This window comes from Gobio gobio (assembly GCF_949357685.1).
Source record: "Gobio gobio genome assembly, chromosome: 3".
Taxonomy (NCBI): Eukaryota; Metazoa; Chordata; class Actinopteri; order Cypriniformes; family Gobionidae; genus Gobio; species Gobio gobio.
The window spans coordinates 68,077,491-68,100,987 of record NC_137099.1 but is presented as its reverse complement, the minus strand read 5'-3'; the positions used below and the strand labels follow the sequence as shown (position 1 = coordinate 68,100,987).

General features: G+C 39.5%; 1 protein-coding gene across 1 annotated transcript in view; it reads left to right on the top strand.

Annotated features, from left to right (window-relative positions):
• Positions 1-18,455, top strand: part of LOC307124258 (uncharacterized protein) — a gene marked incomplete at its 3' end in the record, with an annotated part of 40,998 nt that extends 22,543 nt beyond the window's left edge. The window contains exons 4-13 of the mRNA XM_079813304.1: positions 422-595; positions 707-880; positions 952-1,125; positions 7,656-7,808; positions 8,035-8,223; positions 10,332-10,386; positions 10,640-10,746; positions 15,023-15,069; positions 15,150-15,726; positions 17,303-18,455. Of these exons, the coding sequence (XP_079669430.1) occupies positions 422-595; positions 707-880; positions 952-1,125; positions 7,656-7,808; positions 8,035-8,223; positions 10,332-10,386; positions 10,640-10,746; positions 15,023-15,069; positions 15,150-15,726; positions 17,303-18,455 (2,803 nt within the window). The remainder of the gene's footprint in view (positions 1-421; positions 596-706; positions 881-951; positions 1,126-7,655; positions 7,809-8,034; positions 8,224-10,331; positions 10,387-10,639; positions 10,747-15,022; positions 15,070-15,149; positions 15,727-17,302) is intronic.
• Positions 18,456-23,497: the final 5,042 nt, after the last annotated feature.

Sequence of the window (23,497 nt, the reverse complement as noted above, 5' to 3'; positions counted from 1 at the left end):
TTGCAGTTATTTCTTTAGAATAAAATAATTTGAATTTAAGTGTTTAAACATGACTGTAACAAAGTTCAAGTTCAGGGAAAAAGGAGACTGATGTTAAGTGTAACTTTAATCATAAAAAATACATGAACAACAAAACGAAAGGAGTGGCAGCCGCTGACTGCGGCATATAAGCACAATAAAAACAGCAATGTAAAATGTCCCAGGCTCCCGGCCCCTCCCTGCTTCATACCACAGTAACTCAGAGTCAGAGTCCTGTCTGATTGCTTTCCATTGGCTGTGGAGGTGAAGATGACAAATTTCATGATTCCATGCTCATTCACAGCATCGTCAAGCTACACCTTTGTTATTGTTTTGCTGATTGAAAAAAAAACTGTGCAAAGATTGATTATACATGTATTATACATGTGTCTTTCTTGTTCAGAATTTCCAGATGCAATCTCACCTCTCAGGCCTGTGAAATTATGTCATCAGCTCTTCAATCCTCGAACTGTGTCCTGAGAGAGCTGGACCTGAGCTACAATGACTTGCAGGATTCAGGGGTGAAGCTGCTCTCTGATGGACTGAAGAGTCCAAACTGTCACCTGCACATACTGAGGTGTGTAAGAACATATAAGGGATAATGTACAGTCAGCCGTTCATAAAGTTGATGGGTGTCTGTAGATGATCTATATGTGTTTGTAGATGATCTGACTGTGTGTGTCTGTAGGTTGTCAGGCTGTATGGTGACAGAGGAAGGCTGTGGTTTTGTGTCTTCAGTTCTAAGTTCAAACCCCTCACACCTGAGAGAGCTGGATCTAAGTAACAATGATCTGCATGATTCAGGAGTGAATCTGCTCTCTGGTGGACTGAAGAGCCCAGACTGCCAGCTGCACATACTGAGGTGTGTAAAAAACATAATGTACAGTCAGCTGGTCATGAGTTTGTAGATTGTCTGAATGTGTGTGTCTGTAGGTTGTCTGGCTGTATGGTGACAGAGGAAGGCTGTGGTTATGTGTCTTCAGCTCTGAGTTCAAACCCCTCACACCTCAGAGAGCTGGATCTGAGCTACAATCACCCAGGAGATTCAGGAGCCAAACTGCTCTCTGACAAACTGGAGGATCCATACTGCTCTCTGACGATACTCAAGTATGTGGGCAGTAATATACCCTGTATTACCCGTTATTAAGTTCCACCCCAGGTGATCTGAGAACAAGTGTATCTCTAAAATCACATTCGAAATTCAGAAACTCATTTGCAGCATAAACATGAATGCATCCTGAACAGCACTGAAGGACCAACTATACTAACTTTAAACAATCGTAGTGTCAAAACAAGGGTCTAACCAGCTTGGTTAAAAGAAAATATCAGTCTACTTGAAATGTGTACCATGTACAGGCACAAGCCTTTAGTGGAAGTGATGTACAAACCCGAGAACCTCCACTAGAAAGCCGACAAAAATTCAGATAACTGAAGACAATGTAATTTTGCAATGTAATGGTACTCAAAAACATTCAGCAATACCAAAAAATTAAATGGATACCAGAATTGTGGAAATTTCGGTAACTGACGACAGTGAGCCAGCATGAATGATAAAAAAACAGATAATATAAAAGATACTGCAGCACCCAACTCATTGTAAATTGATTTGAGAATAGACAAAACAAAAACTATGAACCTGCAGCTCTGATGGCACCAGTCTGCAAACATACCACAATAAATGCTACCTTGCACAGAATCTGCCTTGTGATCATCCCAAATTATACAATCTTAAACAAACAAAAGTTCTAAGATCAACAAGTTGATAACATAAACCCTCTGGGGTATGAGGGTTTTATGGGCCCTGGAGAATAGGGCTGAGACATTTGTGCAGTGCCACCGGTGGTAGTGTGCATGTGACGCCATACACCAGAGTCCTGCACGGGTTTGGGTACCCGCGGGAATATTGCTGAAACGGGTGAAAAACATCCTAATTGTGTCGGATATGGGTGCGGGTCGGGTCGGACAAGGGAGAAACACGGGTCTAAACACAGGCTTAAAATAGTCACGTGCAAACGTAGAAATATATGCATTTATATTGTAGATTTGTTGATTTACAAAAATATGCCTTGCCTGTGTTTCAAGTTGATAAAATAATTTTTAATCCATATCAGTATATTCGTAATTACAAAATCGGACCCGTGCAGGACTCTGTCATACACTCTATGACAGGTATACAAGTGTATACATTTAGCTGTAGATAGTTTTATTTAGACTAGCCTATAAGCGATTTTTGAAACACAAAAATTTAAGTTCTATCATTAATTACTCACCCACATGTCGATCCAGAACTTCTCTCACATTCGGAACACTAATTAAGATATTTTTGATGAAATCCGAGAGCTTTCTGACTCCCCATAGACAGCAATGCCATTACCACTTTCAAGGCCCAGAAAGGTGTGTAAACACATTGTTAAAAACTCTTGGATTTCATCAAAATTGATTGTTCACACCTGGGCTTTGTAAACAAAAATGTCTTACAACATTTAAATCAATATATTGTTTTATGTGAATGAGTAGGCACACAGATTTTCAAAACTCTAGGCAACAACATCCATTAGTCAAAAGTCTTGTGGACACATATTTCCACAAGAAACAGTGTTTTGTGTCCTTTTTAAACCACGCATAATCATTGTTTTCTAAAAAATGCAAACATGTAGGGGCCTACATCCATTTAGCTCACATATTATTGTAGCAGAATTTGTGCTGAATACAGCTAAATTACTTGTTGGTCAATAATATGTTATAAGTAGCTGAAATAAGCACAAATGTCAGGCCATGTCGAAACATCTCAGGGGGCTCAATGGGTTAATATTTATACCTGAAAAGATGAAATTCTCAGTTATGGTAAGGGACGTGATATTTCTTGAACGCACTAAGGGGGGCTAATCGCAACGCGTTAATATGTGAGCAACATGTAATATATGTGCATATTTGTAATTTTGAGGAGGAAAAAAACATTTATGTCTGTATGTTGAAAAAAATTAAGAAATTAAGTCACGGGGAAAAAAAAGCCATAAAACACATACTAAACATTTGTTCACAAGACTTTTGAGTACTGGATCTTGTAGACTAGAGTTTTTTGTTACAGAATAATGTAAAACGTATCCTGCCCACTAATTCACATAAAACAATATATTGGTTTAAATTTTGTAAGACATATTTTGTTTAGGAAGACCATATGCAATGAGGTGTAATTGATCATTAATAATTCTGTGATTCACACCTGAGGAGATTAAGACCCTCCCCTAATGGGCCTATACATAAGGAATGTGACTGAAAGGGAAATACAAGAAAGAATGTAAGGAAAAAATAAATGTATTTACAATATAGTTAACAATACAATCCAACTATGAATGAATGAATGAATGAATGAATGAATGAATGAATGAATGAATGAATGAATGAAGGCAAATTTTTGTACATTAAATCAAATCCTGTTCAAATATATAAGTGACATATATAAGTGATATATAAAATAATCAGAAAATGGAGCTGAAAGATAATACTCTTTATTTTTCCAACATGTTTCGGTGCACAGGCCTTCAACAGGGCTAAAAGATTGGATGAAAAAAGGCTCATTTAAATACAAACAAAATTCTAACTTACAGATAACCAATGAAAAGTCAGATGGTAAGGCATTCACCAATCACAAAACATATCAAGTGAGTGATCACATATCAGTCCAAAAGCCTTTTAATATCTCTGAAAGTCCCCCTGTAGTCAATAATTTTACCCCTTAAAACTCATCTTTGATCAACAAATTACATATTTAAACGGTTTTTTTTCCTGTGAAAAAAAAAATTCATGTCTATAAAATAGCTTGACGCTAACTCTATACCCTTGCTTCATTTAGTATATATGTAGGTTTCCACTGAATGAAGCCCTAGCTTGACACTTTGTCCATTATCTTCGTCCAAATCCACATCAATAAATCCACAGAACCACTCATGCAAAAATGAATCCGTTTACTTGTTTAGAAACAAAAAACATAATCACAAGAATATTACAGAAAATTAACCCTTTAAGACCTAAGGGTATTTTTACAATAAATTTTCCGCCTGGTTTTATTTACTAAAAAAGCTTGTAAAACATCAACCCTGTTGTGCACAGACAATTGACACACCTCTTTTTTTATCAGTAAATGTGTGTTGCATTGATGTCACCTGAATGTAAAATAAGTTATGGGACCATAAAGACAAATGAAAACATAAAACGGAAATTGAATCACTCAAATATTTATTGAAAACACACACAAATAAATAAAAGCTAAGCCTATTTCCTCTGGAAAACAGTTTGTTCAAGTCTTTGGAGTCCTGGAACTCAGTAATAAACATGAGAACTTATACAGAATTTACATTTGTCCTAAAAAAGTCCAGGCGTTTTTGGCCTCTTTGGATTTTGGATATTTACTGGTGCCAAGCCTCAAAACAGTTCCTATCAGAAACTTCTCCTCAAACTTTCTCCTCAAACTTTTTCCTCAAACTTTCTCCACAAAACTGCAGCGCCTCTCTCTCTCTATCTCCTCAATACTAGCCGTGCGTCTCTCTCTCTCCACAATAACAGAGCTGTGGTTCATGCGTAATGACGCACACCAACGTGGATGACGGATCAGCCTGTCATTGGTCAAACCCTCATCCAAAATGGCAGCTAGCATCGCGCTAGCGGCAAAAATGACGGAAAATTTATAAATTATGGACATCAAGTGGATAAATCTTGGATGTAAGCGTTTTGATTTATTGCTGAACAACTCCAAAAAGATGCACATGTTCCAGGCTGGATAGAAAACCTTCTGTAAAGGCTACAAAGACACCAAAGACACCCCCATGATGGCTAGCTCGTTAGCTTTCTGCTGGAAAAAACGGTAAGAAAATCGATAAAAGTTTCATGAAATAATATAGATATTTATCGGAGGTGCCGTGTGACGTCGTGGGCGATGCCGTCGGGCTCTGAGGGTTAAAATAAAAAAGGGAAGAGAGAGAAAAGGTAAAAAAACTATGAGGCTCCACTCTCTGCTTGCCTAACTTTTTTACTTCCTCTCCCAATACTCGCGAGAGTGTTCCCCGCAATTAAAGGTCCTTGTATTACAGTAAATATTAACTGAATGTAAATACTGCAACTATTCCCTACAATTTCCTCCACATAAATGAATCATGTAAATTACTCTTTAACGCATACATTTAAATTATTTATCAACTGCATTTAGGCTCCTACATTACCGGCCCCTAATTGTTATCAATGTCCTTGAAACAATTACCCAAAACTTAAATTAAAGGAGCCTACATGCTAACTAACAAACTATCTAAAGAAATCTTCTTGGTCTTCGCCCTGTCCAAAATAGGGTCTTTCCTTTGGAACAGTTTATACATTGTCCTCAGATCCTTGAAGAAGACATAGCTTTGTTATCGGGCGACAAAGCTCGTTGCTCTTAGTCTTGACTTTCACTTGACGAGCGAAGCCTTTTTTGTCAGGAAAAATTTCAACAATTCTTCCAAGTGGCCATGAATTTCTGGCCGATGTATCATCCACAATCAGCACTACATCACCAACACTGAAGTTTCTTCCAGGAGTGGACCATCGTTGACGTTCCTGGAGCTGCATAAGATATTCTTTACACCAGCGTTTCCAGAAGACATCCGCGAGGTACTGGACTTGCCTCCATCGGCGGTTAGTGTACCGGTCATCCTTGCTGAACACTCCTGGGGGTAATTCAGGCTTGACCTTGAGTAACAACAGGTGGTTGGGCATTAAGGCCTCTAAATCGTTGAGATCTGAAGATGCCTGGGTGATAGGCCTGCTGTTTATGATGGCCTCAGCTTCACAAAGTAAGGTGTGGAGACCCTCTTCATCCAAAAGTTGTTCCTTCACTGAGATGTTCAGAATTTTTCTCAACGAGCGGATCAGTCGCTCCCAGTTTCCTCCGTGGTGAGAAAATGCTGGTGGATTAAAGTGCCACAGAACTCCCTACTCTTGCAAGTTCTTTGCTATCTTGCTGGTGTTCCATTCTTTTACTGATTTTTTCAACTCACTGTCAGCCGACCTGAAGTTGGTTCCATTATCAGAGTACATCTCTTTGACTTGTCCTCTTCTTGCAATAAATCTTCTAATTGCATTGAGGCATGCATCAGTGTCAAGTGAAGATGCGACTTCTAGATGTCCGGCTCGTATGGCAAGACATGTAAAGATGACACCGTATCTCTTTGTTTGCCCTCTTCCTCTTTTCACCAGAAATGGACCAAAGTAGTCAACACGGACTCTTGTGAATGGAGGACTGTCAGGCAGGACCCTGCACCTTGGTAGATCAGCCATGAGTTGTTTGCCGGCAGTTCCGTGTAGTTTCTTACAGCTGATGCATCTGGACAAGAACTTTCTAATAGCGGCGTTTGCTCCGGGGACCCAGAATCTTTGACGCAGTTGTGCCAACATATGATTTCTCCCGGCATGAGCTGTAACATCGTGAATGTGCTTCAGCACAAGCATCGTGATGTGTGAATCTTTTGACAAGATGGCTTGCTGCGTGGAATCCTCTGGCATTGCTGTGCGGCTCATCCTTCCACCAACTCTCATGACTCCGTTTTCAAGTACAGGGTTCAGCTTGTAAAGTAAACTCTTTTTCTTTACCCTTTGATGTTCCTTTAGCATAGTCAAGTCTTCTTTGAAGCTTTGTTTTTGACAGTACTTCATAATTTCTGTTTCTGCTTCAGTCAAATCTTCACAGGTTAAGTGTGTTCCTTTGAAAGCTTTCTTGAACTGATTCATTCTGTTTTCTCCATGTGAGTTTGGTTCCTTTCTCTTTGCTTTCAACTCCTTAAGCAAATCCTTACATTTCAAGAACCAGGCCACAGCGTGTTTTAGCTTTGTCCAGGATGAGTAATAGGTCATCAACTGTTCTGTAGCATCTTTGGGCTCTTGTGTCTGAATAAAATGCACTTGAACTACCTTTTTAACCTCTGAGTCGTCAATGTCCAACATTCCAGGATCTGGATTTTTGTGCCATTGGTCTTGTGCACAGAGCAGGAAACTTGGTCCTGAAAGCCATCTTTCACTTTTCAAGAATGCATCAACAGTCTGTCCTCTCGAGACATGATCAGCAGGATTTAGGTTAAAATTTACATATCTCCACTGTGAAGTCTGAAAGTGCTCCAGGATTGTTGTGATCCTATTGGCAACGAAAGTCTTGAATCTTGTGCCTTCGCTGTTCAGATATTTCAGCGCAGCCGTGCTATTGGTCCAAAAAATTGATTCGTTAAGTTCCAGTTCAAGCTCTGTCTTCAGAAGCTTGTCCATCTTGACGGCAACTGTTGCTGCAGTCAATTCCATTCTTGGTATGGTTGGAGATTTTAAGGGCACAACCCTTGCCTTTGCCATAATCAGGGTGGATTGAGCTTCACCGCTCACAGTGCTTAGCAGTAGGTATCTTGTTGTTCCGTATGCGTCTTCACTAGCATCAGCAAAATTATGTAACTGTGCAAAGACTGGGGCACCAAACTGCTTTGACTTAACACATCTGTCAACTTCAAAGGTCTCAAGCTGTCGCAAACCAGACATCCCCCTTTTCCAACTCTTAATAATGTTATCAGGCTGGTCTTCATCCCAGCTATACTTCTGCCGGCATAAGTCTTGCAAGATTCTTTTGGCAGGCAGTACCACGGGAGCGAGAAAACCCAATGGATCAAAAGTGGAACAGAGGGAAAGCAGGCCTCTCCTAGTGTGCAGTCGAACTTTGAGGTTGATTTTGAACTTGAACTGATCCGTTTCGGCACACCACTGGATTCCCAATACTCTCTTTATTGGCAAGTTATCTTCATCCAAGTCCAAATCCTGAAAACCCTGGGCCCTTTCCTCTTCAGGAATGGAGTTGAGCAGCCTTCGACTGTTACTCAACCACTTCGTTAGTCGAAAATCCACCTCTTGCCAACATGCTCCTCAAGTCAGCGCAAAGGGTAACTGCTGTATCTTCATCTGTGACTGACTTAAGACAATCGTCTACATAAAAATGTTTCTTTACTGTTTTGGCAGCTTCTTGACCAAATTCATCCTCAAAATCTATAGCATATTTCTGAAGTGCAAAGTTTGCAACACTTGGCGAAGACGTCGCACCGAAGATGTGGACCAACATCTTGTGCTCGACAAGTGCCTGCTCGCAGTTCCCTTCGGGCCACCAAAGAAACCTGAAGAAATCTGTGTCTTCATTACTGACCCTGCCTGGTGAAACATAGCCTCCACGTCAGCCATGACCGCCACGGTCTCTTGTCGGAACCTTAAGAGGACCCCCACCAGTGAACTTGTTAGGTCCGGTCCCTGCAGGACTTGTTGGTTCAGGGATGTTCCTTGAAAGCTCGCTCCACAATCAAAAACAACACACAGTTTTTGTTTAACTGGATGTCTAACTCCGTGATGAGGCAGATACCATGTTCGTCCCTCAGTAGGCTGACCTTCAACGGTATCCAGCTTCACTGCGTAGCCTTTCTTGAGTAGGTCATCCATAAATGCAACTTATTCTGCATTAAACTTGACATCTCTGGAGAATATTTTCCGTAGGTTCAACGCCCGTTGCTCTGCGACTGATCTGTTGTTTGGCATGCACAATGACTTTTTCTTCACCGGCAGGCAAACACTGTTTTTGAGGACTGAGACACCATGTTGATAAACTTGTGATCATCTTTGGACATTTCAATGTCTTCATTTACATTTACATTTACATTTACATTTATGCATTTAGCAGATGCTTTTATCCAAAGCGACTTACAACTTGGGGGTACAATAAGCGATTGGTCATGAAGAGTCGAGTGAGCGCAACAAGTGCCTGAAATACTTAGTCCGTATACATTTCTCAGTGTAGCACAGGCTAGAGTAGGGAGGGAAAGAGGAGGAGAAAGAGGAAAGGAAAGTTTTTTTTTTTTAAGAGGTTAAGTGCTCATGGAAGAGATTAGTTTTTAGTTGACTTTTGAATGTTGTCAACGAATCAGCATTTCGGATGGCGGTGGGAAGATCGTTCCACCAGCTGGGAACATTGAATGAAAATGTTCTGAAAAGGGATTTTTTTGCCTCTCTGTGATGGTACTACAAGCCTTCACTCCTTGGCTGAATGAAGGCTTCTGGTGGGGGTGTGGAGTCGCAGAATCGAGTCAAAGTATGCAGGAGCTGAGCGCGTGGTGGCTCTGTAGGCAAGCGTCAGCGCCTTAAACTTGATGCGAGCAGCGAGTGGTAGCCAGTGCAGAGAGATGAAGAGTGGTGTGACGTGGGTCCTTTTGGGCTCGTTGAAGACCAGATGTGCCGCTGCATTCTGGATCATTCGACGTCTTCATTTTGTCCAACATCAGGAAAGTCCTGCTTGAACTGCAGTTGCCAAAGCTCTTCTAGCTTGGCTACTGAGATACGATTGGTGGTGACTCCTGTCAATGTGTTTGTCTCCCTCATATCGCTTCCACCTCTGAGTGGCCCATTTACTGTCCAGCCAAATATTGTTCTCACAGCGTATGGGCCGTCATCCACGATGCTAACCACCTGCAGTGGCTCCATCACCTTGGGAACATTTTCTCCTATGAGTAATCCAACCTCTGCTTGGATAGTGGGGAGTTTCACCTCCTTTAGATGAGGCCAATTGTCAACATCCTCTTGGCGGGGAATATTGTCTTTGGTTACAGGGATGTTTTTCTGTGAAAACACCTCTGAAAGTTTAATAAAGTGATTGCCATCCAAGCTACTGATTTCTATTCCATTCACAATGCAATTATAAACAAGAGATTAATTCCCCATTGTTTGCAACAAGATGCTTGTATTGCGTCCGTTCATACTCAGTTGGTTTATTAGTGACTCCGTAGCGAAAGTAGCTGAGCTACCTGGATCCAAAAATGTGTACGTTGTCACTGCCTTGGTTCCTTTTTGTGCTTTGACACACACTGGGATGATCGAAAGAGCACAGTTTTCCTTACCGGCCCCGGTGACAGCAAAATTTTCTTTCATGTGTACAAGAGCACTTGAAGAGCACAAGAAACAGATTGCTGCTCAATGCTCGCTGATGACTTCTTCTCGCAAGCCCTTAGTGTTCATGTGCAGCAGTGTGGGATGCAGTCGAGAACATTCTTGACATTGAGCTTTCTCTTTACAGCTGCTACTCATATGACCATGTTTCAAACATGCAAAACACAAACCCTTGCTTCGCAGGAAGTCAATCTTTTCTTTGTGTGGCTTGCTCTTGACTTTTCTGCAGAGTTTGAGACTGTGTTGCTCTCCCTTGCAATAAACACAAGGCTTGCTGTTTGCGTCCACTGAGACATTCTGTGTTTTTGACGTTGGTTGTTTGTCGCTTTCAGTTTTGGAGGAGACAATGGCCGCTGTGAATACTTTCTTTGGTTTGAGTGTCTCTGCGTATTTTAGGTTTGGTTTCTGTTGTACTGGTTGTTTTGGCCTGGTGGTGGCTTTTTGTATGTTCCCATAGAGTGGGTGTAGTAAATATCTAACTTGCTTGTTGACAAATTCGACAAACTCCTTGAACTTCACCCTTTTTCTTGTTTTTTCTTGCAGATCGCATGCAGATTTTCTCCAAGATTCTTTGAGTTTGTATGGAAGCTTGTTACCCAGTGCTATTATGTTAGCTGTGTTGTCCAAATCTTCCATGTAGCTTATATCAGTCATTGTGTTTCAGCAGCCTGTGAGGAACAATGCGAAAGACTGCAGTGCAGCACCATCTTCTGGCCTGATTGTCTGCCAATCCAAAGCCTCCTTTATGTAAGCTTCTGCAATCTTGTAGTCATCATCGTAAAACTCCTTCAGCATTTCTTTCGCTTTAGCATAACCTGCAGAGGGTTCCATGTGAATGCAGTTTTTTACCAACTCATGTGGTTATCCACTTGACAAAAACTGTTGGCGATCACGACTGTCACCAGTGCGATCTTCAACTCCATGTTCGATAGATCTGATAAAGGATTTATACTCAAGCGGATCACCCTTGGTGAGCTCAGGGAGTAACGTGGCTTTGTGATATTTCACAAGGTATTCAGTGACGTCAACTTGCTGAGAGATAGCCTTGCATAAACTATCAAGCACTGGTCCATCATTGACTTCCATGTTCGATGCAGGCAGGGCTCTCTGTGGCCTTGCTAGCTGAACCTTGTTTTCAAGGTTGGACGTAGGCGGGGTGTGCTGTGTTGGTGGTTGGTAGATGGTGTTCACCTTTGTTTCAGCGATCTGTTCATTAGCTTCTATACTGCTCTCGGCTGTTTGTGTGCATTTATATTTTTGCAATCTGACTTTCTGAATTTTGCAATTTTTGCATCTGACTCTGCAAGAGCAGTCTGCATTGCATGCATCTCCTTTCTAGCCTTTATCACAGCCTATATTCTTTTTTGCTCAGCCTCAAACTCCGCCTCTCACCACTTTTCTTCCGCTTGCAGCTGAGCTTCCCTGCATCGTTTTTCTGCATGCCAATCTGCTTCTTCCTTTTCTATGGCTAACTTCTCTTTTAAAGCTGCACCCACCTTTTAGATAATTACACAATTAACTCCTTGTATTACTGTAAATATTAGCTGAATGTAGATACTGCAAATATTCCCTACAATTTCCTCCACATAAATGAATAATATAAATTACTCTTTAACGCATACATTTAAATTATTTATCAACTACATTTAGGCTCCTACAATATACACAAAACCATGAAAATGCAAATCAGCCCTGCCTCTACTCAAACCAATTCAGAGATCCCTTCGGTCAACTGTACTGTAGTAAATGCTGCACAAAGAGTGAAAGTCTTTGTGTTCTTAAAGGGGTCATGAACTAAGAAATCAAAATTCTCATTGGTCTAAAAACAACTTATATTGAAGCCAATCTGCCACAACAACAGGATGTGGAAATTTATTATGTAATAGTGTAGCTAAAAACTGCCTCCACAAAAGATGATCAATGCTACTGATCAATTCTGCTTCTACATCATTGCCTATTTGGCCCCGCCCACTGAATCACACATGCCAGTATAGTAAGTTCACTGTGGATTATTTGGTAAATTGCATTACTGCAAACAGACTTGACAGCAATGACACAGCATGTGAGTAACGTCTCGGTTACGTATGGTAACCCTCGTTCCCTGAAGGAGGGAACGGAGACGTACGTCGGTAATACCGACGAATTGGGATCACTTCAGAGAGCCCCTATCAGCTTCGAGAACTTAAGAACAGCCCAATGAACAATTGGCGTGCGAGATTTGCATCTCGCGCTCCGCCCCGCGCCGCGGGTATAAACAGGAAGCGAGAGCAACGCACTGACGTTTTTCACTGAGGAGCCGAACCAGTGACTCGGCCATGCAGTGATGGAAGGAACTGTGGCGACGGGACGTACGTCTCCGTTCCCTCCTTCAGGGAACGAGGGTTACCATACGTAACCGAGACGTTCCCTTTCAGTCGGTCACTACGACGTACGTCGGTAATACCGACGAATTGGGATCCCTATGGAAAGCGCCACAGTTACTACCACTACCAGCGCCCAGCGAGAGCCCCTCAGACCCCGTTCTGAAGCGGGCGGGGAGATTCACGCCAGGAGAGTCATACTGCTGTTCCGCAAGACCCATTCAGCAGACTGTATTGGATAACGCTGGGAAAGCGTGCCCGAAGGACGCTGCGGGAGCCACATCATGCCCAGAGGGAGTTACCATGTGGAAAGAACGTATGGGCTGGCCGTGGGCAGCTCAACATACGAAAGTCCAAGGGGTGGCCCCGGCCTAATGCAGGCGGGGGACGACACCGTACTGAGATGGCAGAGGAACTCTGCCAAGGGAAAGACACGAGCTCGCCGTAGGGAGCTGTACCGTGGAAATACACGTATGGGACTGCCGTAGGAGTCACGACATACGGAACCCAGCCTGACACAAGTTCCACCAATGCATACGAGTGCCAGACCTGGCGTCGGACGCTCCGCAACATCCGACTGCCGAGGGGTGCGGAGGACTCAACAGGGTTCGCCAAACCTGGGGAACTCGCCTGGAGAAAATAAGCGCACGTATCCGTTTCAGGGGAAGGGAATGGCGCAGCAAGCCGACACTAGAACGGGCACTTCAGTGAAGCTGACTATGGGAAGCGAGCACACGAGAAGCCACCGGCTCTACACGCAGGCTATAAAACCTAGCGAACGTGTTGGGTGTCGCCCAGCCCGCAGCTCTACAAATGTCTGTCAGCGAGGCGCCACGAGCCAGCGCCCAGGAAGAAGCTACACCCCTGGTGGAGTGAGCTCTAACCCCGAGCGGGCAGGGCATCCAGTGGGCCATCCTCTGCTTGGAGACAGCCTTTCCCTTCTGCTGTCCTCCGGAACAGACGAAGAGCTGCTCTGAGGTCCTGAAGCTTTGCCTTCTGTCCACGTAAGTCCGGAGAGCACGGACGGGACAGAGAAAAGCTAGGGCTGGGTCTGCCTCCTCCGAAGGCAGCGCTTGCAGGCTCACCACTTGGTCCCGGAACACTTGGTCACTTGGTCACTTCGGCTCCGAAGTGAATGGCGTCAGTGCGTTGCTCTCGCTTCCTGTTTATACCCGCGGCGCGGGGCGGAGCGCGAGATGCAAATCTCGCACGCCAATTGTTCATTGGTCTGTTCTTAAGTTCTCGAAGCTGATAGGGGCTCTCTGAAGTGATCCCAATTCGTCGGTATTACCGACGTACGTCGTAGTGACCGACTGAAAGGGAACTGTGTTTATTCTAATGCCTGACCAGTGATTTCTGATTACACCTGTGGGAGATGAGGATTTCAAGGCTCTTTATTAAAAGGCCTGTAGTGAGTGACTTAATTTAAATCGAATATGGGACTAGACTCCTGTCCATCGTCATGTGCACACTGATCAGGACAGCTGCTGAAAGAGGTTTGATTAAACGATTCATTAGTTTTGACTGTGCTAAAATAATTTTGTGGCAAAAAAAACAAACATGAAAATAATATCCTGCACATAAGTGCAGGATATACAATGGTTGCATAAGTGCAGGATATACAATGGTTGAATAAGTGCAGGACATGGATATGTACGGAATATATATATAGAGATGGTTATTACTATAAACAGAATTTACAGGTGAATATGTACAATGAATATAATATAATATACAGATGGCTATTACTATAAAAAGAATTTACAGGTGAATATATACTATGAATATATATAATATACAGATGGCTATTACGATAAACAGAATTTTACAGATAGTTTTATTTGCTTGGTCAGTGTTGGTTGGTCAGTGTTTTGGTTCTTTTGCTGTTGTCGCTGTAAATTCCTTTGAAATAACTAAAAACATAGGGCGAAGTGATATGGAACTCTAATGCAGTCAAGACCTGCTGGAACTACTTTAGCTGTGCTTTTCCCTGAAAATATTTGCATACCTTAGAACATTTGACAACCAATCAGATTCAAGCATTCAACCGCCCATAGTATACATTTATATAAATGTTTATTTTAATATTAATTTAATGAAAGGGGTTTTATTGAGCAACAGAGATGTTGCCCTCCCTGGGAGTTGGTTCCCTAAGCAAGCGGCATACTCTGGGTTTAGGGAGCACCTACAGTGTTACTTTCACTCACCCTCATGTCATTCCAAACCTGTGTAATGGAGGCCAGCTAGTAGTAGCTGTGCGAGTAAACCTCAAGAGATGTTCTAGTGACTGATGCTAGAGTTTGCAGCCTTTAGTCTTCTTGTTAGAGCGTCCGACTCTCATGCTGGCGGACCCGGGTTTGAGTCCCGCTTAGAGCGGGGCGGGTCTAACAGGAGGGGTTACACCAGTATGGCTTTCTTTCTTCTGTGGAACACAAAGGGAGATTTTTAATAATGTCTCAGTGTTTTTTAATAGGGTCCATTATATGTTTTTTTTTTCTTTAGCAGCAGAAATAAAGTCATAGGGATTTAGAATGACATGAGGGTGAATTATGACATTTTGTGTCTGTGGATTTGTCACCTAAAAGATTTATTTTTCCTTTTTGCCTTTACGATATGAATATGTTTATGTTCATGTTTATGTGTTTTTTATTTGTGCTTTATAGTGTGGATCATGGGGGAGAGTTCAGAATTAAGGCAGGACAACAAAGATGTAGGTCTACAATAACACTCTCATTTAGTGATTTGTTATTGATTTCTTATCTTATTTAGTGCTTATCTTCTTGTGTTCAGATGCCTGTGATCTTACACTGAATCCAGACACAGCAAACCCTCATCTCATTATCTCTGATGGAAACAGGAAGGTGACGTGTGTCGAAGAGAAGCAGCCGTATCCTGATCATCCAGAGAGATTTGATGGGTGGTTTCAGGTTTTATGTGGAGAGAGTTTGACTGGACGCTGTTACTGGGAGGCTGAATGGGATGGACTAGGGACAGAAATATCAGTGACGTATAAAGGAATTGGGAGGAAAGGTGGAAGTGACTGTCAGTTTGGATACAGTGACAAATCCTGGAGTTTGTTCTGCTCTGATAACATATTCACTATCTGCCACAATAATAAGCAAATTGTCAAACACATCCCTCCACCACCGTCTGATAGAGTAGGAGTGTATCTGGACTGGTGGGCCGGCACTCTGTCCTTCTTCAGCATCTCTGACACACACACACTCACACACTTACACACATTCAATACCACTTTCACTGAACCCCTCTATGCTGGATTTAGGGTTCATACGTTTAACTCCTCAGTGTCTCTGTGTGATATTAAACAGCCTCCTTTGAGAAACAACAGTGAGGCACACACAACCGGGTGAGTGAAATATATACTGTGTCTTAGTTAAGTTTTTTTTTTCAGAGTGTGACATATCAGTCAGGGCTCGATTACTAAATACATCTGAGCTAACGTGATGGCAGATTTTCTAAAAATTGATAATTCCTCTCTGGTTAATTTTGTTCTTCTAAACACATGTGCAGATTTTATAGTATATCTGGTTGGAGTTGCTGTATTCACTGGAATATTTTGAATATGATTGTTTAATTATATATATATATATATATATATATATATATATATATATATATATATATATATATATATATATATATATATATATATATATATATATATATATATATATAATTAAACAATCATATTCAAAATATTCCAGTGAATACAGCAACACAACTAACAACACAATTAACATGATAATAAACATATATATATATATATATATGTTTATTATCATGTTAATTGTGTCTTTTGCCCCAATAGCAGGTGCACTTTTTACCCCAAATACCATACTTTTACATATTCTTCCGTTATTTAAAAACTGTTGCTTTAATTACCTTGAATAAGACTCTGAGAACCTTTGTCTAAAAATATAAACATTCATTTTATCGATTCTCATTTGCTACTTATATTTGATATTTGATCTTATATTATATATATATATCAATCAATATATATATATCTTATATCAAATGAGCGCAGAATCAACTTTGCATTGCCGCCCATGATCACATCAAAGATGAGACAAATTTCCATGTGCATCTTGAAAAGTGGATGCTTTGGAAAGTGCTGCGGAATGTTTTTGTGCCATTTAGTGGTTTAAAGGAAAATAAAATCAAAGGCTCCTTTTCCCCTGTGGTGCCTTTAGCCCTGTTGTACCCTATATGTCAAAAATTGAGTTCTGATGCGGCAAAAAAATAACAGCAGAAGTAGTTAGGATGTGTGCGAATATACTTTTTAGTTATTTTTAGTAGATAGTTTCTGTGTTGATTTAATTTATTATGTTGGCCGTTACGAGTGTGTTGCATTTTAATATATTTCTAAAAAGTATACTAAAAGTACTTTGGTAATGAATATATACTTAATTATACTTTTAAAAAATATGCTAAACACAAGCGTACTTTTAATATATTTCTAAAAAGTATACTAGAAGTACTTTGGTAATAAATATATACTTAATTATACTTTTAAGAAATATGCTAAACACAAGCATACTTTTAATATATTTCTAAAAAGTATACTAGAAGTACTTTGGTAATAAATATATGCTTAATTATACTTTTAAGAAATATGCTAAACACAAGCGTACTTTTAATATATTTCTAAAAAGTATACTAGAAATACTTTGGTTATAAATATATGCTTAATTATACTTTTAAGAAATATGTTAAACACAAGCATCCTTTTAATATATTTCAAAAAAAGTATACTAGAAATACTTTGGTAATAAATATACGCTTAATTATACTTTTAAGATTTAATTTATTATGTTGCAGGTCCTTATAAAGTCACTATCCACTCATTTATTGATTAATTTGTACCCTGTTTGTTCATATAACCATCTCACTCGTTCATTCTGTCTTCTGGTTCTCCACAGGTTCACTGAGCCCAAACCTTCTGGGTTCAATATTCAGCCGCTGCTGAACTGCCAGTCTTGTGTCCATATCGCTGATTCTGATCAGTGGGTTCAGATTGAGCCGTTGGCCTGTACAGATAAAGGGTCAAAGTTCAGGGTCAGCACTGGCCCAGGCCGTTACGAGTGTGTCAGGACCAGAATGCGATGGGTCTGTGACTGTGACGTCACCCTTCAGTACCATAACGTAGACGGATACTTCCTCAACGCAGAGCTGGAGAGACTGCAGTGCCACCGAATCGCTCCAGTGATGGACGTGACGGTGATCTCAGGGAAACTGGAGGAAGTTCATCTGCCCCATTATGCCTGTTTAGGAGAGTCTGACCCCTCTCTCAAAGATGCTGTGAAACTCCTCACCGTAAAAGCCGAGGGAATAACCACAGAACCTGTGCAGTTGACCCGATTCCACGCTAAGATTGTCCAACCATCCTTCTCTCTTATAACATTGATTATAAATTGGATAATGCGAGTGAATGAACATTGCGATCTTCTTCTCTACATGCGTTCTAAAGATCCTCTCATTCTACATGTCTACTTTTTTCCAGTTGATGATTGTGCAAAAGAAAAAGTTGAGAAGAATGAAAAGTCAAGTGACCCAATCATGCATCCCAGACCTGACCGTCCATTTCGGATGAAAACGCCACACATTCTTGATGTTCCTGGTGCCACTATCCATCCCAAAGAAGGGATCACATTTAGAAGAGAAACTGATCCAAACTTCTTCAAGGTCAAGACACGTCTGGAGAATGATCTTCAAATTACTATTATCAGAGAAGAGGATCAGAAGACTGTCTGGATTGCCACAATTGAGAAAGATGAACTTGATCTGATTCATCCTAAGAGAGACGAGCAACGTCTGAACAGTGAGGCAGATAAAGCAAGATATTACGATAACCATTGGTCAAATCTCATTCAAGAGGTTACAGATGTTAAGATCATTGCAGATAAACTGTGTCAGCAGGAACTAATTCATAAGGAACAATACTCAGAAATCACACAGAGTTCAACCAGTCAGGAGAGCATGAGAAAGATCTGTGATATTATATGCAAACACGGAGATGCTGCGAAAGCTAAACTCATCTCAGTACTTCAGGAAGAGAAGCTCTACCACTTTTGAACATTGGTCTGATTCACACTTTGAGCTCAATCTGCATCTTTTTAAACTGCTCTAAAACAGCAACATCTGATAAACCCAAGGCCTCTCTAGTGATGATACAGGAAAATATGGTTTATCAGAAGTTATCAAAATATACTAGTTTCAAAATATTCATTCATAGTAACATTATAAATAAATCTCACAACTGTTTTTTTTTCTCCCAAGATTAAAATGTTCAACATGACAGATACATCTCAATGTTCAATGTCAAAACAGATGTATAGCAAGATTTTTCTTTATATTTAACTGTGCATTTAACCCCTTCGAGTTTTCTTATCATTGCCAAAGAGACTCAAATAACTGTCATTTTTTATCATTCAGGCAAGTGTTATACATCATTATAATCTGTTAAGTTTCTATTTTTTTGTGTACATTCACAATAAAAACAAAATGTTTTGCTTTTTGCAAAATAAAGAAAACAAATATGATGCGCGATCTGCAGCCTCTCTCTCAAAAACATTCATTCAGATAGTCTTCAGAAAAGGACCTCTAGCTTAGTGAATACTTGTCTCACAAACATGAGAGATATGTCTAAAGAAATGCTGAAATGTCAGGTTTTAAACATTGTAAACCAAATCGAAAACAAATATGCTGTGTTTATGTAATCTGTGTGAAAAGAGATTGATGTCAGTCACTTCATTATCCGCTAATGCGACCACGCCCACACAGAGCGTGCTCTTTCAGATTCAAATACTGCCGATCCCGCATCAACGCCCACATCAACTTATTCAAACACATCTGAAGCGCTGTAACGTTAATTCAGCTACATCGTTTTGAGAAGCGTTTAGCTGTAATCCTGGATTTATTCTCCTTATGAAAAGCTGTTAATTTCTAAGAGCAAAGGATTGTAAGGTAGGTAAGTTTATTCTGTTAGCATCTTTGAATATTACACGCAACATTAAATGTCATACACGCCAGGCCCGGTTCCAGAATCAAATCACTGAGGGTGCTTCTGAAATTGCTGAGGGTGCTCTAGTAAAGTCTAGATAGGCTAAGAAACTGCTCCACCATAGCAGTGTACGGTGAGAAATGTATGATTATTTATTTACAAGTCATTTACCAATAATTGGAATTTCTAAAATATTTAGCTACAAATTGTCTATTAATCTATTAGTCTGCCCTTACATTGCCCAGGTGAAAAAGTCGTACTATTAAATATATTAAAAATATACTTGGAATTCAAGTAGTATGCTTATAATACATTTGTATTCCCAACATGCTTATTTGAAGTGCATTAAAAATATATTGAATTGCATTTTAATATATTTCTAAAAAGTATACTAAAAGTACTTTGGTAATAAATATATACTTAATTATACTTTTAAAAAATATGCTAAACACAAGCGTACTTTTAATATATTTCTAAAAAGTATACTAGAAGTACTTTGGTAACAAATATATACTTAATTATACTTTTAAGAAATATGCTAAACACAAGCATACTTTTAATATATTTCTAAAAAGTATACTAGAAGTACTTTGGTAATAAATATATGCTTAATTATACTTTTAAGAAATATGCTAAACACAAGCGTACTTTTAATATATTTCTAAAAAGTATACTAGAAGTACTTTGGTAATAAATATATGCTTAATTATACTTTTAAGAAATATGCTAAACACAAGCGTACTTTTAATATATTTCTAAAAAGTATACTATAAATACTTTGGTTATAAATATATGCTTAATTATACTTTTAAGAAATATGCTAAACACAAGCATCCTTTTAATATATTTCAAAAAAAGTATACTAGAAATACTTTGGTAATAAATATACGCTTAATGATACTTTTAAGAAACATATCTTTAGTGTATTTATATATGCAATATATTTATGCAATATATAATACATATATAATGCAAAATATATATAATATATTTATGCATTAATCTTTTTAATATTTTCAAAAGATATTAAAAAAAACGTTTAACATTTAAAATGTACCAAATTATAATGTATTATAAACATTTACAAACTATTATTAAGCATTTCAATATCTATACTTATTCATATCATAGATTCACATGTTGGTCATTACATGATCTGTTTGTAATAGGCTACTACTGAAATTCCCATAAGGATTTCAACATCATATTATTTGAAATGCATCATAAACACTGATCTATATAGAGAACCGTGATCATAAATCATAAATCTTTAATAAAAAATCCCTGTTTTTACTTGTGTTTAAATTCAAACCACACATGATTAAACTCCTGATTGGCTCCAGAGCCGATGAGCGGCTCTGATTGGTTCTCATGATAATAATGAGCTCGGCCTCGCTCGTACCTCAGATTATCTGATGCTGTGCGTGTATATGTTGCTTGAATGCGATTATAAATCTAAATTTAAACTGTAAATTATATAGAGCGATCGTGTCTCTTCAGAGGACTTTGAGGAAAACATGTGATTCATATGGATTACTTGGGCGATGTTTTTTTTTTTGCGATACTTTTTTTTAACAAAATATTACAAGGCATTTCAAAAGAACAAAAAAACAAAAAAAACAAACAAAAAAAAAGTCAAAGTCAAATATACATATAATATATACACACAAAAAAAATAACGTTTACATACATATACAATATACACATGGAGGGGAAAAAATAAATATAAATAAAATAAATTATATATAAATAACAGGGAATTACTCATGTTCAGGAGCTCAGATTAGCAAATAAACAACTCAAGTCAGGCAAAAAAATTTAAATAAATAAAACAAAAATTATTTATCTTAACCAGGCTTTCATTGACTCAGCAAGTGTGTTCCAACTACAGATTGTCTTTTCATTCGCACCATTAACTCGAGCAGTAGACAATTCTAAAAAGATCACATCCAGAAATGTAAGAATCCAACATTTAACAGAAAGTGAATGAGGAGGTTTCCATCTCAATGCAATCATCTTTTTAGCAGCTGTGAGGCCAGCTAATACTGTGCGCTTATGCTGAATATTAGTGTGCAACATTGTTAACTTATTCAATAACAAAACGGGCACTGTTACGGGTACTGTTACTGAAACCAAATCAGACAATCTGGATGCTACCTCTGTCCAAAACTGAGCAACAGGCGGGCATTCCCACATCATATGTAAGAAAGTACCTGGTACCTTGAGGGTACATAGGGTACAAGCTGGGTCGGTTAATTTCTTCATTAAATGGAGCTTGCGAGGGGTTAAATATGTTCTATGTACAAAGTTGAAATGAATCTGTTGGTGGTCAGGATTACGAGAGGCCTCCTTTATATTTACCCAAACATCCTCCCAAGTAAAATCTGGATCCAAATTCGGTCAATCACGTCTCCACAGTCTATCTAAAGGTAGTTTGGCATTCGAGGCCTCCAAAATTAAATTATATAATATGGACACCAATCCTCTATTATTTCCTTGAGCAATAATCAAATTATGCAATGGGTGTACACACAAAGGTTGTTGCCAAGGTACACCATATGCTTTGAGGGCCGATCTAAGCTGTAAATAAAAGAAAAATGAGGAGGCTGGCAGATTGAATGAGTTTGCAATATCTTGAAAAGAGCACAAACCAGAATCATTTTAAACATCTTTCAAGTGACGAACACCACTCCTACTCCAAAGCGAAGGAGGAATGGGTCTGCCACCAATTGTCAGACCTTTATTATTGAATATGGGAGACCGTGTATGCCACCTACAGGAGATCTTGCATCTAGATTCAACCAACCTCCAAATTTGAATAAGATGAGAAACAATGGGACCAAAGCGCAGCTGACATTGCTTATTTGATACATTAGAAAAAAGAACGTCTTCCAAATTCCATGGATGCACAATATGTTCCTCAATCTTACGCCAAGAGACAGAGATATGAGGGTTAAACCATATAAACAGATGCCGGAGCACAAAAGACCAAAAATAAAGCTTACAATTAGGTACTGCTAAGCCCCCATCTACCCTCTTCCTCTGTAAAGTAGTCAACTTCAAACACGGTCTTTTCCTGTTACAGATGAATTGTGAGATATTACCATGGATTTTATTCCAGAAATTGACAGGGGGGGACAGGGGTATCATCGAACTAAAATAATTCAGTCGAGGCAAAATATTCATTTTTACAATAGAGATCCGGGCCTGCAGAGAATTGGGCAGATTAATCCATCTGTCCAAATCTCTCTTGATGTCCTTGGTTACTTCTGAAAAATTGTGCGTTACAGTATGGTTCAAAGAGGGAAAAATTTGTATCTCAAGATATTTAAAGTGCTGAACAACAGAAATAATAGGTGGATACTGCAATATTTTAGCTGACTCATTTAAAGGTAAAAGGGCAGATTTAGACCAGTTAACCTTAAAACCAGATAAGCAGCCAAACTCTTCACAAATAGACAGCAGGTTAGAAATAGAGTGTATTGGATTTTCCATGAAAACCAGAACATCATCAGCATATAATGCTACATGATGCAAAGTATTGTGAATGGAAATAGGTTGTATCTCAGTGCATTGTCGAATCATCTGGGCAAGAGGTTCAAGGGAAAGAGCAAAAAGAGCTGGACTCAAAGGACACCCTTGTCGCGAAGACCTAGTTATAGAAAATGGTGAGGAAAGCAATTGCCCAGTGAGTACTAATGCTGTGGGATTAGAGTAAAGGACTTTAATCATATGTATAAAACCTTTACCAAAACCCATATTTTCCAGAACAGACCACAAGAATGACCACTCCATCCTATCAAAGGCCTTCATCGCATCAAGGGACATCACTACTGACGGAGCCTTAGCACCCACTGTTACATCGATTATATGCAGGAGGCGCCTGACATTATCCACTGCGAGTCTGGACTTAATAAAACCTGTCTCATCACAATGGACTAACAAGGGCATGTGATCCTGAATGCGTCGGGCAAGAACCATTGCATACATTTTTAAATCTGCGTTTAGCAGACTTAATGGCCTATAGTTTGCGCATTCTGTAGGATCCTTATCTTTATTTAAAAGTACAGATATTAGGGCAGTATTAACATCTCTAGAAAAGCTGCCTTTTTCA